This window comes from Ovis aries, chromosome 3, assembly GCF_016772045.2.
Source record: "Ovis aries strain OAR_USU_Benz2616 breed Rambouillet chromosome 3, ARS-UI_Ramb_v3.0, whole genome shotgun sequence".
NCBI classification, from domain to species: domain Eukaryota; kingdom Metazoa; phylum Chordata; class Mammalia; order Artiodactyla; family Bovidae; genus Ovis; species Ovis aries.
Window position 1 is genome coordinate 63519857 of NC_056056.1, and position 18900 is coordinate 63538756.

General features: G+C 46.7%; 1 protein-coding gene across 20 annotated transcripts in view; it reads left to right on the forward strand.

The window, feature by feature from the left end:
- The window catches only part of BCL11A (BCL11 transcription factor A), a 99915-nt gene that overhangs the window by 67934 nt on the left and 13081 nt on the right, over nucleotides 1-18900 (forward strand). For 12 of the 20 annotated variants that reach the window (XM_060412147.1, XM_012170922.4, XM_027966804.2 and 9 more), the window contains exon 3: nucleotides 16087-16188. The exons of 7 other annotated variants lie outside the window; for them this stretch is intronic. In XM_060412147.1, coding sequence (XP_060268130.1) covers nucleotides 16087-16188 — 102 coding nt within the window. Of the gene's footprint in view, nucleotides 1-15312; nucleotides 15427-16086; nucleotides 16189-18900 lie in introns of those variants that run through there. One more of the 20 variants, XM_042246129.2, reaches the window with a different exon arrangement.

Sequence of the window (18900 nt, forward strand, 5' to 3'; positions counted from 1 at the left end):
CTTGCTTTGCATGGTGATAAGGGCAGAAGACCTCAGCCCCATAAGCCTTTTGGCTTGAGTTGTTAACCTTTCCTTCCTTCCTCCTTCTTTTTTCTCCCCGTTCAAGGTCTTCCTTTTCTTAAGAAAAAAATGTGAGCCATGCTGGGAGTGTAGACTTGACCTCCACCTCACCAGGTGCATTTGCTGACCAGCACACACACACAAAAAAGGAAATAGTTTTTTGGAAGGGGAGGGGGTAGTTTCTGTTCCACAATCACTGCTATTTCAATGAAAAGCAACCTGGTTTATCTATAAAGTCTACTTCCCTTTCTGGTGAGGTGTGACTGTTTTGAACTCCTCTGCCGGGAGAGTAAAGGGAGGGGAGGTGAGGGAGGGGAGGTGTGGAAAGGGGATGGAAAGGAGAGACAGAGGTGGAAAGGAGAAGAGAAAAGAGGGAGTGAGAAAGAGAGGAGTGGCATGTGGGCTATTTTTAGCTGGACTTGAATGCAGATTTCATCAGGTTCTTTGGCTATGTGGAAACAGACTGTGTGGACAGTCACCTTGTCTGGAACTTCCTGCGAAGCGGCCGTGGTGACTGAATTTTCTGACACTGTCAGAGTTTGGACAACCCTGCCAGCTCCTGGGAGGGGAGCGCCACTGCTGTCACGGGCGCTTGAAGCCTCGAAAGCACACGCTGTCGATAGTGACCTGCATTTGCGGAAACTCTAAGGGCTTTCTAATTACCGGAGGAGATCCAAATTAGAGGAAAGCTGTTCGACAAGCCCCCTCGCATGAGCTAAGTGTCACGGCGCAGATAATCATTACATCTAACAAGCTCCTGATTTTTAACAGAAGCTATGAGGTGAACTCGTTTATAATGGTTCTGTTTCAAGTGGGGGGGCGGGGAGGGTGGGAGGCGGGGAGAACCACCCTGGCCTGAAAAAGAAGAAAGAAAGAAGGAAGGGAATAAAGAAAGAACAAGAAGGGAAAAGAAAATAGGGGGTAAAAAATAGGAAAACCAGGAGGAAAAAAAAATGAAGAGAGACTCTCATGCTAGTGCTTAGACTCTCCGCCTGGTTCTTGCCTTTGTCGCTGGCTGGAGCAATCAGATACATCTTCTGTTTTAGATTTTCCTTACTGTAATCTATTTCTGTGAATATGCCAGCTCGTTCATTTGATGTTTCCCGGAGACAAGCCTCCTCTGTGAGTTATTTCTGACCATTGCAGCATTCCACAGGGTCTGAATTGTTGAAAGCAGTGACCCAAACCATAACAACTTAAATATTACAATCGAAACACGTGATGTAGACAGTGGTTGATTTGGGGCTGTATCTTGGATGGCCCTCATCTGTCCCCAGGGACTTGTCTGAGATCCCTTGGGGTCTGTCTGAGCCCAGACCTCCTGACCTTGTCCAGAGCTCCGTGCTCAGGGCAGTGGAATTTAAGTCCTGGTTTGAGGCGATTTAAACCAGCTTTCAAAGGCCTGAGTGGAGCCGATCTTTTGTGGACCTTTCTTTCTGGGTGTTCCCCCTGTCAAAACCGTTTCTCCACACGGGATACACATCAGAGGGGGAAAGGGCTGTAAACCTTGAGGGTTGGCCAACAAGGTTCAGGAAGCACAGTATCAAGAGCCGCACTTCTCTTATTCCAGTTGATTCTTCCCAAACTCCCCACACCATCCTTGCAGTTATTCATGGGAAATAAAATAATATAAATCACACTGCCTGCTTCTTTTCCAGTGGCTCACAGAGTAATCACAGGCTGAAGTGCAGGTTTTCTTGCTGTGCGTTGATCAGTAAATCAGATTTTGAGCATTTATCAGCAAAAGTTAGATTTAAGCATCGTTCCTGTAATGTTTGAAAGAAAGAAGATTTGTTCCGGTGGGGACTCTGCCAATCAGTGATCTTCCAGCTTGACTCTGCTATCAATTATTGTTGCAATTATTTGTCTAGTTGGATATTTAAAATGTCATCAGAAAGAGATGATTACATATTCCAGAAAGCGAGGCACTGTATAATCAGATGAACTGAATCCAGTTAAATGTAGTGTGGTACCAACCTGTCCTTCAAAGTGGAATTCTTGAGCTACCACCGAAGGCAGCAGCCTTCTGCCCGGTTTTCAGGAAGCTGATCTTAACCTTGGGACACAGCATGCTGCTGGGGTCGGGTGATACTCAATTATGGGAAACTTTCCAAGTCTGAAAATGGAATTGCTCCTTCAGATACACGAGAAGTGCATTTTGGGTTATCGCATTCAATTCATCTGCAAATCTATAAATAAGAAGTCCCTCTATTCTTCTTGCTTCCTGTGGATTTAAATGCCAAATCCTGATTTGTGGCAAAGTTGTCACATGTCCCTTTTCCCACTCTCTCTCTGCCTGGTGCCCAGGATCTAAGCGGTGGCAGTAGAAATTACAACTGTTTGGAAGCCAAGAAAAAGCTCCATTTCTCACTTTTCTCCAATTCCGGATATTCTCGGCCCTGCTCCATCCATCAGCCATCTCCCCACACACCTCCTCCACCACACACCCGCCTTCTGTCCACACCACCAACAGGAAACAAATACAGCTCCAATTTTTTTTTTTTTAAATGGAGGAAAAGAAACCACAACCTGAACAAATAACAAAAATACTCCCACCATACTGTCTACATAGAACGATCACAAATGTTCTGAATGTGTAGAAATCGCCCCTTAGGCCTGCCCCCTCTCTGGGCATCAAGAGTGCCCCTGAAGAATGAGATTCTAGATCCGAGAGTGTTATCCAAGCCGTCAGCCAGGAAATGTTAGTCCATCCCCATTATTAAAACCGAGTGTAGGTTCCGGAGATGTTTTCTGTATCTTGGTGGGTTTCATGAATTTGAGAATTTTTGCAGGACTTCCTAGTTCACGTCCCAGAAAGCATGCTGAACTCTTATGATTCCAGAACCCCATGGTGGTCAAAAGGCTTTCCCACCATAATATAAAATTTTGGGAATCTGCTAGAAAATTCATCTCATCTGTGAGGCGGAAGTGGGGATGGGGAGAGACCCTTCAAAACAAAGGAGCCCTGGGTTGTATGTGCTGGAGCATGTGGGAGAGAGAAAGAGGTAGGGAGTGGAGCACCTAGAAAAATGACTTTAAAAACATCACATTTCATTGAAATGGAAAAAAGATATTGTCTCTGCTGCCATCACCTCCTGTCAGCTTTGTCCCTCTCCTCCTTCACCACGTGTGCTCCGGCACCTTCATCTTGCCTGGCTTTCCCTGCCAGGCCTTGCAGCTTGGGGTGATCGGGATCAGCTGACCATGCTGCCCTGCCAGGGTGGGTAGAACTTGCTTTGAGCCTGGAAAGCAGGTTATATGCTTGTGGTGGGTGAGGTGGATGTGTGAAGACCACAAAGCAAGGGTGCCAAGGGCCGAATTTAGCTCTTGGGAGATGTAGAGGAGCCCTGGAGGTCTGAATGGTTTTGCTTTTCCTGGAATCCCTGCCTCATTTTTGTTTTCAGGGTGTATGTGTTTCTCTCTTGTTCTCCTGCACATCCCACAGGCAGGGGCTGGGCTTGGGCCTGAGGCTCCCGCTAGGCAGGGACATGCCAGTCATTTGGCTGGGAAGCCCGGGCCCCGCTGAGCACTCCAGGGCTTTGCACTCTCTTCCCTGCCCTCCACCGGGTGGTGCCAGGATCGAGGACAGTCGGGGGATGAGGCGTGGGCTGCTGCAGGCAGCCTCCTGCATCTGAGGCAGGGAGGCAGATGAGGTCATCCACACAGCCTTCCACGCACCTTCCAGGGCTAGCCTTATTTACCCTTTTAGTGGAGCAAAACCATGTGATCTAAAGAGGATTCCTTGAACTGAAGGACTTTGCACTGTTCCCTCTCTCAGGGCAGAAAGATGGGGCTGTAGGTAGGGGATGAGAATAGAGGAAAGTGTAGGAGATTACTAAAAAAAAAATTGAGATGATGAAGGAGAAGAAAGGCAGCCAGACTAGGTAATTGGGACCAATTCATCAGAAGGCTTAAGGAAATTTGACATCTATTGTAACTCTTCTAACTGTATAATTACGCAGCGTTTGGAAAGTGAATTATTAACTTGATTGTCCATAATGACCATTGAGTAAATATACAGTCACAGGTTGTCAACATTGTACAGTGAACTGATGGGCCAGCAGCCACTTTCAACTGGTTGTAATCATCTCCTGGGTCAAGGCTGACCTGGAGGCTCTGGGGTTAGTGAATCATTTACAGGAGAGACCTCAGGGACTCCAGGAAGGCAAGGTCCCCCTGGTCACTGCTGGGCCCTTGGCAGCTCCTTTCAGCCCAGGTCATTTAGAATTGCCCTTCAAGAAAAAAAGTCCCCTGAACAGCATATGATTTAAGAGTATTGATTGAAGGGATGGTGCTGGGTGAGGAGAGGTGGACAGTGCGCGATTGGGTCTCAGAAGGCTGAACTTTAGTTGGGACCAGAAGTGGTGGTCACATGAGCATCACATGAAGCCCTGGATCCACAGTGTAAGGCAGGAGGTCCTTTGCTGGCCCTGCCTTTGTCTAACCAGGGGCCTTGGTGCCCCCCGCCCCCTGAGCTGCAGTGCCCTGGCCCTAGGTGCGGGGTGGGGTGGGGGGTGGGGGTGTAATCTCCGTGGGGCCTCCTCCTGGGGAAGTCCGCAGCTTGCTCCACACTGGAGGAGCAGCGTGTCAGCCAAGAGCCGCAGGCCATAAATGCAAAGTATGGTTTAACAAAAGCAGCTTTTGAGTGAGAAAGCTGAGTGGAGTTGTCCCAACCTGTCAACTTCAAATTTCTTTCCTCCCCCATAAATCAAAAAACGGTTGGTGGAAGGGAGGGACAGAAGCGTTTCATTTTCAGATTTTGTAAGAAAATAAAATCAAATCAAAAGAACCTGTCCCACGCTGATACCTTACATGCCAGGTTTGAGCCTGAGGCAAATTTTTGTGGCCATGTAATAAGCCTCTTTAAAATGGTGACAGACCCTTGACTCTTTGCCTTGAATTACACTGATAAAAGACATTTTATTGCGTTAGAGCCGGGGCAGGAGTACAGGATGGTGCTTGCCTGGTCGGCCTCTTTGAAACCCCATCAGCCCTGCTGTCCACACTCCCCACCGCCTGACAGGGCTGGAGTGTGATGGTGGCGGAGATCTGTGGGCCAGTGACAGAGGGGGCTTTTAGCCTGAGGGGCTTGTTAGGGAGAGGGGAGCGACTCCATTCCTCGTGGACCTGGGAGACCTTGACGTGGGTGGCTCCGGGTCGGTCTCACGTCTGGTGCTGTGTAGAAAAGAGTGTAACTGGGGCCTCATTTGCCAGGCAGTCTTAGATTCAAAACAAGAAATGATCCTGGGGACTCCCTTCTCATGTGGGGCCCCCTTGATGTCTGTGGAAACAGGAAAGGGGGTTGTGGCCCCAGTGCCCGGAGAGGCCAGGTGTCACAAGCTGAGTTCTCAAGCGGACCTGTCCAGTGGGTGGAGAGGGTGGTGTGTTCTTGGCTTGGGGAGCTTGGAGGAGTCTGATAACTTTGTGTGTTCGCTCGTTGAATCATCAGAATTAGCAAGCCCGAGAACAGCCGATGGTACCTCCCGAGTGACTGCAGATCATACACGTGGGCATCTTTTTTTATTCAAGAAATTCTTTCCAGGTTGGTCAGTGGGATAAATGCAGGATTTGAAATTGGGTAAAAAGCCAGGAAAATGAACTCTGAGGCCAAGAAAACAGGCCTCCAGTCGATAGGCTGTGTCTGCCTCTCCTTTGTTCTGTGGGGCTGTCAGAGAGGTTAGGACTGAGGCCAGGGCTTGGAGGAGGAAGGTGCTGAGCGACTGAGCCCAGGGGAGCAGAAGTCGGAGGAGCCTGTGGGCGGGCAGAGGCCTGTTTCTGAAACAAGGACTTGCTGCCGTGGGACGAGGCCTGGCCTCGAAGCCCCAGAACCCTCCTTGAGTCAATCTCACCTCAGGCGAGAGGGCAGCCTAGTTTTGTTCCTGAAGAAATGGCAGAGCCTGACCTGCTAGACCATTTTAAGCTTGTAGAGCTTTGAAGCCTTAAATTAGTTCTCATAATTTCCGAGCAGTTCTGTATTAACCATCGGACATAATAAGTTTTAATTCTGGAGAATGGCTAATTCTGGTGCTACAGATCTCTTGGCCAGGGTGTCACAGAGCATTAGGCCCTTACAGCGTGTCTTTCCCCCACTTCCCTGGATGCTCACACCCCATTTCACTGTCCCAGGAAGGCAACACACTGCCTGTAAGTGGCTTTAAGACGAGCACCCAGACACTCAGCCAGCCTGGAGGGCTCTGAGGTGAGTGGTGAACAGGGGGCACAGCTTGGTCCCCAGGTCGGAGGGCAGGACTCAGTTCCAGCCCTGCCCTCACTACCTGAAGCAGGATGCCTGAGAGATCTTCCACCACCCGGGGAGGTGAAGATAACACTTTCCCTCACCCCACAGGCGTCCTGTGGGGTCAGAATGTGAGGAAGAAGGCTTTGGGGAAAAAATAAAGCCCTGCACAGAGGCCGAAACATACTTCCTTCTTTATTTTAGCCACACCTTGCGACATGCAGAACTTCTCCAACAAGGGATCAAACCCACACCTCCTCTGTGGACGCATGGAATCTGAACCCCTGGACTACCACGGAAGTCCCATGACATACTGTATTAAGAAGGACGAGGCTTGGAGGCTTGATCAGGCCTTCCTGGGGCCACCTGTGCTTCTGTGCCCTTTTTCTTTGAAGGTTGCACACATCAGACCTGGAAGATGAAACCAGAAAATCTCCCAGCTCTCTGGGCCTGCTCATATCCACCTACCATGCTTCTTTCCTCCAGCAGCATCGCTGCCTACATCCCACCCACATCCTCCTCCACACGGCCCAAGAACACCTGAAAATATCAGGGGCATTCCTATAAGTGCCAAGCTTGGTTTTCTTCAGCTTATTCTGGCATTTTCTTGAAACTGATGAAAATGGTTATGTGGAGGCATAAATTCTGTTTGTTGTGAGTTGACATAGATAAAAAAGGCTCGGGGTGGCCCCTTCAGAGGAATTTGGGAGTTGCGTGTTCTGCTTGCTTTGATAGAGAAGTCCTTCTCTACCCTGGCTGGTGTTATCAGAATTAAACGTTTGCTGAGCAAATGGTCAGTCTCACTGGATCCACGTTTACAGCCCAAATGCCTTCCTTCCCTCAAGGGCTTCCCAGGTGGCGCTAGTGGTAAAGAACCCGCCTGCCGATGCAGGAGACCTTAGAGATTCTGGTTCAACCCCTGGGTTGGGAAGATCCCCTAGAGAAGGGCATGGCAACCCACTCCAGTATTTTTGCCCGGAGAATCCCATGGACAGAGGAGCCTGGCGGGCTACAGTCCATAGGGTCACAAAGAGTCGGACACGACTGAAGTGACTTAGCACAGCACCTCATGTGAAAATGCTTGTTCCTCCAGGCATCAAATCCTGGAGAGATGCAGGTGTAGCTTTCCAGGTGCTGGGGCTATGATTTTCCGGCCTTTTCTTCTTTTCTCTGTGGGGTGAGTGGGGTCTGTGAATACATGTGCGTGAGGCTGGACGATTAGGGCGAAAGAAACGCGTCTGGGACTTCAGTTTCTTCATTAATCACCCCTTCTTCTAACCAAAAAGGTACTGCTGTTGAGTCCCACTTTAGGAAAGTCCAATACACACCAAATCTCATCAATGGAAACCGATAAATTAGAGGGTGATTTTTCACATTACAGAAAGATTGTTAACTTTTCAAAAGGTTTCGCCACAGGGTTCCTTTAAATAGTGAGCTCCCCCACTGAATTTAAAGTGTTTGTTTACAGATCATTAACTACTTGACAGAGAGGTTGGGGAGGGGGTGGAGGAAGAAGCACTTAAAAGGTAAAAGTGTTAGAAGCCCTGCCAATTTTCGATGAGCCTGGAAGGGTGATGAAACATCCCTGAAATTATGTCCGTTAGCAAATGTGATTCAGTTTACAGAAATTCAGTTTACACTTGGCTTTCCAGGAACCCTGCAAGTTGGCCGAGGCAGGGACTACAGGGCGCTGGGGCCTGGCTTCTCTGGTTGGGGTGGCTGGGAGAGGACTCTGGCTTCTCTCAGAGTCCTTTGTGTGCCCTCATGTACAATGGGTGCCAGGCTCTGGCATGAGGCCGATCTTTGCCACTGGCCTTCTGGCACGGGCAGTGAAGACCTTTCCCCTTGACATTTAGCCTGAGTTTGTGGGAAATTTCTTCCTGGTTCTCCCTGACCTTCAGTCTCTTTGGCTCAGGACCCATCTAGGTTTCCGGCTTGAAACTCAAGACAGGTAAGCTTTGAGAGACTGTGACCCCAGGAGACTGGAAACCACCACCAGGCCTACATTCTGAGTCGTAAGAATTAGCCTGGGGACCAGCTCACACTGGCCTCATCCTGCCAGGTCATAACAGGGCATAGTTCCATCCTGGCCACCTTCTAGGATGGGCTGTAGTAGGTGTCTTATTTGTGCCCTTGATCTGGTCCCAAGGAGACTCAAGACTCGCTTGGGAGAAAAAACTCATTCATCTACTCCAGTCCTCTTTTTCTAAAGATGAGAAAACTTAGGGCCAGTAAGGGGAGGTGCTTTACTCACATAGCTGGTGAATGGCAGAGTTGGGACTGAAGAACTTAAATTCCTGATTTTGTTTTAGCAGTCTCTATAGAGGAATGAGCCCCTAACATCCTACAGGAAGAAAGGAATCTGGATGGAGATTAAGGGGACCCATGAAGGAAGGAACCCGCTGGACAAGGCCTCTTTAAAAGTTGTTTCCCAATTCCCCCAAATAACCTGAAAAATAATCTTGGGTAGAGGCAAGTGCACACACACACATGCATGCAAGCGTGCGTGCACGTGCGCACGCACACACACACACACACACACACACACACACACACACACACACACACACTCTCCCTCACACCCCACCACACACAAACAGATTCCTCCATATAAGGACTCAGCCGGAGTAGGGTTACCCCAGCCCTCCCCAGGGCTTTGAAGAGAAGAAACCAGGGAAATTTGGAGGGAAGGTCAAGCTGATGATTGAAGAGACACAGCAGTATAGGAAAATCGTCGCATTTCTTGCACAGTCGTTTGTTGAAAATGTGTCAGCAAGTACAAGCCCATCTGAAACTAGCAATGATACATCTGAAATAGATTATTTAAGCCGGGGAGGTGGTATTGCGAGGAAGAACATGGCTATCAGCACTTGTTTGGCTGACTCAGAGGAATAAAACACAGTGAATTCTGCCTTGGCAGACCACCCACCATTCATCAGGGGGAAAGACAATCAAGGTGGGGGGGACAGGGCAGGAATAAAACAAGATGGATGAACTTTCATAGTTTCACCAGCATCCACATGGCTGCAACCATTATTGTAAGAAAATGTGATGTTTGAAAATAAGAAGCTGTGAAAGCTGAATCCTTCACAAAAGTCCTGAGGGTTTATTTATTTAGGTGACCATATCCTCTCTTGTCAACTGAGTGGATTTGTCCATGATGTTTTGATTTAAATATATTACCTGTTGAGCCCGTTTGCTCTGTGTATATCTAGAGCTTTGCTTCTCTCTGGACATCCACACTTCCTTTTCTTTTACCTAGAAAGTCTTTCCTCTTGACTCTTCAGGTCTAGTCCCTAAATTACCTCTTCCCCAGAGCCACTGTCCTATCTTCCAAAATTCCTTTGAATTTCCATTGCAGTTTATCTGTACCTGTCTTGTGACACACTTTCTACTTTGGAGCATAGCGATTCCTTTCCAGGTCTATCTTCTCTACTAGATGGAATTTCCTGTAGGGAAGTCTGTGTTTGAGTTTTCTTTGTTTTGCCCACAGAGGTAGCCCATAGCTTTGGGCATTATATGCACTCAGTAAATAGTTGTTGAATGAATGTGTCAAAGAATGAATGAATGGAGTTTATACTGGGTACACACATTTTGCATAGTGAGGTACACAGTTAAACAAAGGGGGGAAAAAAAAACTGTCGTATAAGATGATTGGTCTTTTTATGCAGCTGCCCTTCCAGTCTCCTCGAGAAGTTCCACCATTCTAAGGGAAGAGCTTAAAATGTAATAAAAATTTATCTAATTCACGATCAAGTGAAAATACTTTGGGCCTAGAGCCAAAGAATATTATTGGAATGAACTTTTTTCAACACCCTAAATTTAACCAGCTGGAATTCTTTTTTTAAGTACCATCCTATTCAACCTTTTGAAATGAAGGATTTGCCTTTTAGTGGGAAATCTGCATTTCAACACAAAGATGGAACAACACAATGTCTTTGGCTTACTTATTCTTCTGAAAAGCAAGCTCTTTTTTTTTTTTTTTTGAATTATATGCTTTGGTTATGTTAAAGACACAGATTGCAGAAAATTCTGTTTAGGCCTGACAGATTGGTGGCTTGCATTTTTTCATTTTTATAGATAAAGGGGGCATGAAAGATGTCATCTTTTCTCCCCACTGATAGAGTGGATGCCTAGGGTGAGAACTCTTAACAGGTGAAATTAGTAACACGTTGTTTAGATAGCAAGGCTCTGAGATGATAGAATTGGTTTAAAAAGGTGGGGGGAAGAGTTTTTAAGTGAGTGAGTGATGAGATTAAAGTCACTGGTGAAGTATCTAGGAATACAAGGACCATGAACAAGTTTCAGCCAAGAAATTCTATCAAGTGATGTTTGTAGAATTCTTGTTTGCTTTCGATTGTACAGAGCATCACAAGTTGGTAAAATCTTAGCTAGTGAAAGAGCATAGTGATGGGAGACGTGCTCACATAAATGCTCGTTTCTAGAACAAAAGGGAATGCAATTTTGACAATATCAGAAGGTTAATTAAGAAGTCTGTGAGCAGTGATAAAGCTGGCACATTTTCAGTCAGACTGACACAGCTCAAGACACAGGTATTATAATATTGTATTATTCAAACTATAATATACATACTCTAGCAGGTCACATGGAGAAGGCAATGGCACCCCACTCCAGTACTCTTGTCTGGAAAATCCCATGGAGGAGCCTGGTAGGCTGCAGTCCATGGGGTCGCTGAGAGTTGGACACGACTCAGTGACTTCACTTTCACTTTTCACTTTCATGCATTGGAGAAGAAAATGGCAACCCACTCCAGTGTTCTTGCCTGGAGAATCCCAGGGACGGGGGAGCCTGGTGGGCTGCCATCTATGGGGTCGCACAGAGTCGGACACGACTGAAGCGACTTAGCAGCAGCAGCAGCAGCAACAGGTCACAGGATCTGAGAGGTGAGGGCTGGCATCTGTCCTAAACAGAGGGTCAGGAGATAGAAGGACATTCGATGGATTTGCTTCCAGTTAGATAAAGAAGCCTCTATCCTAGACTAGCTGCACTGTTGTTATTTTTGTGATTTAGATGCAGTAATATTACTACAACTAGAATGAATTCATTCATGGAACTTTACAAACTTTCAGGATGCATTTTAAGTGTAATCTGTAATTTGGCTATTGGCAGGGGGAGTCGGACATGACTGAGCAACTTCACTTTCACTTTTCACTTTCATGCATTGGAGAAGGAAATGGCAACCCACTCCAGTGTTCTTGCCTAGAGAATCCCAAGGACGGCAGAGCCTGGTGGGCTGCCGTCTATGGGATCGCACAGAGTCGGACACAACTGAAGCGACTTAGCAGCAGCAGAGAAGAGACTTGAGAATGCTGGAGCTGGAAGGGACAGTTAGGGTCCTTTATTTTGGCCTATCACCAATAGAGAGGTTCTTCCCCATTATAGTGGACTGTCATCCATTCTTTTCATGAAGACCCAAGGTGAGTGGGAGGTGACCCTTCCTCTTGGGGATAGCTCTACTCCTGTGCTTCGTCTTGTTAGGAAAACACGGAAATTACCTAGAAATGTGTGTTTAAGAAAAGAAATACATCGATGCACATATACACTTTAGCGAACAGCAAACATCCATACATGTCTGTACTTCTCTAGAGAGGCCTGGGTTCTCAAATCTTGACAAAGGTCGGCACCTGGAGCAGTCATGCAGTGCTTTGGGAATGTTGCCTTTTGCTCGGCTGTTTCTGCCCATTTGTACATCAGCAGGATTACTTGTTGATCGGTAGACAGTGATGTGGCTATATGACATACCCAGGGATTCGTTTTGGAAACAAATAGCAGGTCAGTAGTAAAGGAATCTTTGAGATGTTCTTGAGGAAACCTAGAACTTGATTTAATGATCTTCAATTCCAGGGACGTCCCACCCGGCTTATAGCGCTCTCTGTCAAAAGTTGGTCCTGACGCACATAGAAATGTAAAGTGACCCGTACATAACATTCAGCCAAAACCATTCCCAATTCAGTGCAGATTTTTAATGAGACCTGAAAAAAATAAGATTCATTATTTGTTATTCAGCCATAAGGAACCATTGCAACCTAATAATGCATAAGGTCCCTGGGGAAGGAAACGGCAACCCACTCCAGTATTCTTGCCTGGGAAATCCCACGGAGAGAGGAGCCCAGAGGACTACATTCTATGGAGTCCCAAAGAGTCAGATATGACTTAGTAACTAAACAACAACAAGCAACAAATGCATAAGGCATTTCTGAGGCCCTAAATGGAAATGCTGGATCTGGAGAGACTTTTATGCAACAGCACAGGTTAAAGTGCCTTTCATCAGAGGAGTACAAGGCATATGAAAAGATTGATTCAGAAGAGGGCCACATATTTGCAAGTCCAGAAAGGGAAACAGGAGTCCAGTGCTGGCTACATTACACCGTGCAGCGTGCCACAGCTGCATTCACAAGCACTTCCCCTTTTGTGGAAGTAGTGAGCACATCATCTGCCTGACAAAAGCTGGTTTGGAAGTTATGCAAAGAGCGTTCCCTGTTTGAGTCTGGGCCTGTTCCTGGTCAATGAGGGAGGGTGGAACCTTGGACTCCACATGGAAGGATCCTTAGGAATTTCCCAAGCTTGCTTTGGTCCTGAAGCAGGTGAGTTCCAGACAACCTCAGAGCCAGTGGATCTCTGCCAGGAGAACATCAAAGCTTCCAGCTTCCATGCCTCCCCTTACCCTAAGACAGTGCTTATGAAACTGGATTGTGCATACGAATCCCTGGGAGTGCTTGCTAAACACAGGTTTTTGTATTCCACTCCGCCCTTCCCCGTCGACACAGTTTTTTATTAGTAAGTCTAAGGAAGGGCCTGGGACTTCGCATTTACAAACAAGCTCCCAGGTGATGCTGATGCTGGGCTTGGGTTTGCACTTTGAGAACCACTGCCCTGAGAGGACCACCGAAGAAATAAAGGGAGCACAGGTAAACTGCCCACTTCCCTGCCGGCCGGCCAAGCCCCCGCCAGCCCCCCCGCCCCCGGGGAGAATGAAAATGTGGGTGGGAGGAGAAGAGGCCCTCAGTCAGGGGCAGCCTGGGGGATGGGCAGAGCTGCTGGTTGAAGGTGATGCTTAGAAGCATAAATTGTGAGACTCGACTCTGCCTAAACCGTGATGAAATAATTGAAAGCATCATAGCAAAAAGTTAAGCCCTAGGGAGGCTATTAACAATTTAGCATTTCCAGTTCCTGTGGGGCTGTTGATTCTGCTTACCAAGGAGAATGTGTTTAGAGATGTGTTTGGTGGGAGAGGCTGCAGAATCAGTTGGGGATGCCCGTTGCCTTTGGTTCGTGGGGGAAGAGAAATGCAAGTATGAGTCTCTCTCACGAAGACAGTGTCAGGAGCGTGTTTGGCTCATAGGAACGGTTTAGTTTCTCTTCTACTGACTGATTCTCAGAGGGGAAGCAGAGGTAGAGGATGACAACCGTGGAGGTGAGCCAAGAGGCACAGGAAGCAGATCAGGTGTTGTTTTCTAATTTTGAAACCAAGTCAGTTCATTCAGACTGTTTGAAAGGCCCACTCAACACCTCTGGGCTGGACTCTCCTCCAAGAGCGGTTATTCCTCCCAATGGTTCAAGAGAAAGAGATCCCTCCTCACTGGTACTTCTTGGGTAGTGCAGAACATGGTGGGAACCACAGGAGGGAAGGATGGATATCCCAGAAAAGAGCACTGAATGGACAGTCAGGAGACTAATTCTGATCTTCACTTTATGGTTAACCATCAATCTAGCTATGGGCCAGTCACTTCATTTCTCAAGGCCTCAGTTTCCCCATCTGCAAAATGAAGGCATTAGACATGATGATCTCTAAGGTTTTTTACAATTCAGAAACCAAAACCAAATCTTGGTACCAGGTACTCAGAGACTTTCCTTGGTGAGGCCTCACTTTGCCCTGTGGCCTAGTGCTGTGGGGAACAGGGCCAGGCTGCTACCCCCAGAAGCTTGGTTTGCTCTAGGCCAGTGGGTTAGTTGAGGAGTTTGCCAACAAGAGATGCATGCAGTTGGTTAGGCCTGGACAAGGTTAATGGTTCTCTGGTTTCTCACTGGAGATCTAGTCAAGGCACCAAAGGGTTGCTTCTCAGAGTCAGGGGCGGGGAATATGAAACGAGACTCTACCCCCATCTGAACATCCAAGTACCTTGTTGTTGTCATGTTGGGATCATAGTACCCTGTTGTGTGGGTCTCCTAAGAAATGGATTTCAGTCTTGGTGACAAACAAATTTATTCAATAGCTGAGCCCAGAACAAGTGCAAAAATGCATTCTCAGATTTCTCATTGAAAAAAGCTATGACTAAATCTGTAGTTAATTTCACCCTCACCTCTCAATTCATGGAATGTGAGCAGCTGGATGAAGACATACTTGTTTTCTAAGTCCAGTCTTCAGCTTTTGCTGGTTCGTTGAGTGATATTTGTTTTTTTGGAGCGGGGTGTCAGGGAGGAGGACTTGCCTCTGTAGATGGTCCTAGGCAGCCTCCCTGGGCAGGCCCGGTAACAACAGATTTAAGAGCTTCCGCGAGCGCCATGCCATTGTTACCCTCCAGGCTCCTCATGAAAGGGAACCCTGTGCTGGTTGCCCTGGCTGTTCTTGGCAGTGTGATCCATAGAAGGAGAACAGGACGTATTTTACACTTGAGACCTGCTATCCTAGAGTATAACAACAACACTTCTAAGTGCTCTTAATATTAAGCTAATGGAAAACATACTCTGTTTACTTACCATCAAAGTCTGTTTTTCTTCTCTGCTGCCTCCCCCAGTCATCTCAAACTCCAAGCAGCTAGAGCACACAGAGCGTCCCTGCTCCATCCCTCTCCTCCCTCTGTCTCAAGATTGACTTATCCATGCTTAGTTAGCTCAAGGTGGACTTGCAAAAGCTAGGAACTCACCATATAAACCATACAATCCCCAGGTTACACAAACCCAATATTTCCTTTCTCACAAAAATCTCAGTGCTAGAAATGCTTGATTTATGGCTAGGTTTATGTTTATTAGTGTGAGCAGTCATTTTTCCTCACCAGGATGCAGCCCAGTGCAGTGGAATAGAGAAGGTGGGCCACTCTTTCTGGGTGCTGCTGTTTTTGGAATGCTGGTTGTCTCCTAGTCACTGAGTGGCAGGATTCCTTATCCTAAAGGTGAGGATTTGGCCAAATTACCTTAACCTCAGAAGTCTAGTCTTTACATTGCTTTGTGCTATAAGAAGACATGTCTATATGGGGTACTCCATGGATAGAATTCCAAGTCCTGAGATCCCCACAGTTTCCCTATCATTGAAGGTGCTAAATACAGCAGGGGAAGTATAGGACAGGGAAGGCAGAGTGGAACTCTATTCCAGAAGTAAAGAGTCACAAATCCACTCATTTTCTGTTAGCATATTGTTTTTTTGCTTGAGCTTGTCTATAAGTAAAGTAAATGTATGCGTGTAAACCAGCCTTGCAGATAACCTTGCCACGTTACCAGCCTGCCAATCATACTAGCAATTTCCTTTTGCTGTTCACACATCTCTTATTATAAGACAATAGTCAGACTAACGAACCAAAGAACACTCCCCCTCCTACCTCATACCTAAAACATCAACTCCCTTCTCTTTTGTCAAAAATAAACCAAAATTAAAAACAGAACTATGGGAAAGAAGTCACCACTGTTCATTTGATACAGGCCTTGGGCCTGTTCACTATCTGCAAGGCTGTTGTAATGATGTTAATCTATTTTAATGGAACTGAAATGTGATATCCTGTGGTCTACAATGCACATTGTTTATAGCTTTCATGCTTGATTTTGGGTTTCTTTCACAGATAAACTTCTGCACTGGAGGGGCCTCTCCTCCCCTCGTTCTGCACACGGAGCTCTAATCCCCACGCCTGGGATGAGTGCAGAATATGCCCCGCAGGGTATTTGTAAGTTGAGCATTATTTTCTTCTACAAATGTCCATGTGTGTAGAGATGAGAGTTGTTGGAAATTACCCTTATGTTTTAAGTACTGAAAGGAGTTACTTCCAAAATACCTTGGCATCTGCATATGTGTATCCCATTACTCACTGGGCACCTGGCTCCCCCAGGTCATTCAGCCCCAGGGACTTTTTTCCTTACCCCCTTTCTTTTTCTCCTTACTGAGGGCATGAGGCTGACAGCAGCTCCTCCCTGTTGGTCTCCTCCCCAGGGTCTTGTGTGGCTCCATGACTGGTGACTGCATAGGTCTGTTCAGGGCCCATTTTATCGCTGGGCATTCACCCTCATGGTCTCATTTAGAGGACTTTGAATTTACTCCATGACATGTGTCTTTAGCAGAGACCAGAACCAGAAAGGACTCAGTTCAGTGTTACTGTAGAGGTATCCTCATGCATATTATATATGCATGTGTTTTAAACATGGTATATTTTTATATATGCATGGTACACTACATATATAATTTCTACTTGTTTTTCTCCTAGATTCAGAGAAAAATGCACAGCATTGTTGCTAAAATTCAAAGATACCACTCCCCACCCCCACCATCACTATCACTGTCCAGTTATTGGTTCAAGCCAACTTTTATGGTGGGGACCTTCTTATGAAATTTAGATTTGTATGTTTATAAAAATGTTTCTGAAAGATGTTGTTTTAAAAGGTAATACAGTTTGATTCTGTCTGTTGGAATACATAGTATGAGTCACGCATGGCTAAAAAGTCTGATGGGGAGGGGGTGAGGGCCTGGTGCTTGATTCGATCCCAAACACAAAAAAGTAGGCTCAAGAAGAAAAGAAATGTGACGTCTAATTTTTATTTAAGGAAACCATTTTTATTTTGAAAGTAAATGAAAAAAATCAAGAGCCAGGAGTTGGGCCTTCAAGGTGGCTGGTTTTCAGATGGGCGGTCAACTAGACCCAGTCTTCTTATGAATGGTGTCTGCAGGGCAGGGCCTACAGCCCGAGATCAAGCTGGAAGCTGGTTGTTTATTTTTATTAACTCCTAGGTAATTCTAGCTAACAAAGAGTTATTGTATGAAATTTCACAAGCCCTGAGGTCCTGAGGGCTGGGTGGTGCAGGGGTTAAAAGCACCTCTTCCCCGCCGCCCCCGCCCCCTCCACCTGCCCCAACCTAGCTGGGCTGAAGCCTGGGTTAGGTCACTGATTGCAGAGAGCTCAGGGGGTTGGACTCGAGGCATCAAGTGCCTACGTGCTGACTGGGTGGGGAGAGCTCTCCTCGTTTTGCTGGGGGTGCCTCCCTGGGGCCTGTCCTTGGCTGTGGGAACAGAGCCTTTGGAGGGAAGGGAGGAGAAGAGAGTGGGGCATAGAGGGGAGGGTGGAGTGGGGGCCCAAAGGCTGCTGCCTGGGAAACAGGCACCTTCTCTCCGGGTTCATCCTCCTGAGGGCAGGGAGTTTGATCTGAGGGGATGGGAAACTAGGAATCTTCTAGTTTGATGGGGCCCATACTGGCAGGGCCAGTTTAGGAGTGACCAGAATGAGGTATGTGGGAGTGGGTCGTAGGGATCTACAAAGTCCTTGGGCAGAACTGATCCGCACCCCACTGGCTTCCTTAACCTTCTGCCCTAGGCTCTCAGAGCATTTAGCACTTAGGCTGTGGCCTCCTGGCTGTGTGGACCATGGTCCAGGGCCTTAAAATCACCCACTCTTGCTTTCCTCTAACCAGGGTCTCCCCTTGGCCTGAGAAGGCCCAGATCCTGGATTCCAGTCTTTTCTTCAAAAGCCCTTGTGGATGTGTAATGTGCGGTTAGTCATCATGTTAGGTAACTAGTCAAGCCTAGGAATAAAGAAGACTCACATTCATGTTGGACATGATAGTTTACAGAGAGCTTTTATATACATTTGTCATTCGAGCCTCACAATTCTTTAAGGTACTGTTTTTACACTCATTTTACAGATAGGGGCTTCCCTGGTGATCAGAGGGTAAAGGAATCTGCCTGTAATGCAGGAGACCCAGGTTCCATCCCTGGGTTGGGAAGATCCCCTGGAGAAGGGAATGCCAACCCACTCCAGTATTCTTGCCTGGGAAATCCCATTGACAGAGGAGCCTGGCGGGCTACAGTCCTTAGTCATAGAGTCAGACACGACTGAGCGACTAACACTACAGATAGGAAACCTAAGACCTGAAGAAATTAAATGATTGTCCTAGAGCCACCAGCCAGTAAGTAGTAGAGCCAGAGTCCCTCATCAGAATTTGCTCTTCTAAATTATAACTCCTGAGCATTGGTGACAAACTGGAAATGGGGTCATTCCTTCCTATACAATAAAATGAAATAAAGTAAAAGCTGTAGGTGAGCTAATAGCTGATTTTAACCGTTTTGATGCCTCAGAGTTCTCTGCTCGAGGCCAGATCTCCGTTTATTGCTCTAATCAAAACAATCCCCCTGAATGCCCAATGAGGCTCTCAAATTGAGAAGTTGATTTTCATCAGAGTAAATGAAGAATATTATTATATTTTACACATCAATAAATCAATGTAGCCCTAATTTTGCCACGCAGGAAATCAATTCTGGTCTTTCTAAACCATCAAAGATGTTATGAACAAAGTAATTTCACAAATTATGGCAAGTAACACATTTATTGATGACTGCAGTTTAGGAATTTAGAGTCTGTGAGCACTGTAATATAATATGGTGCACTGGCATG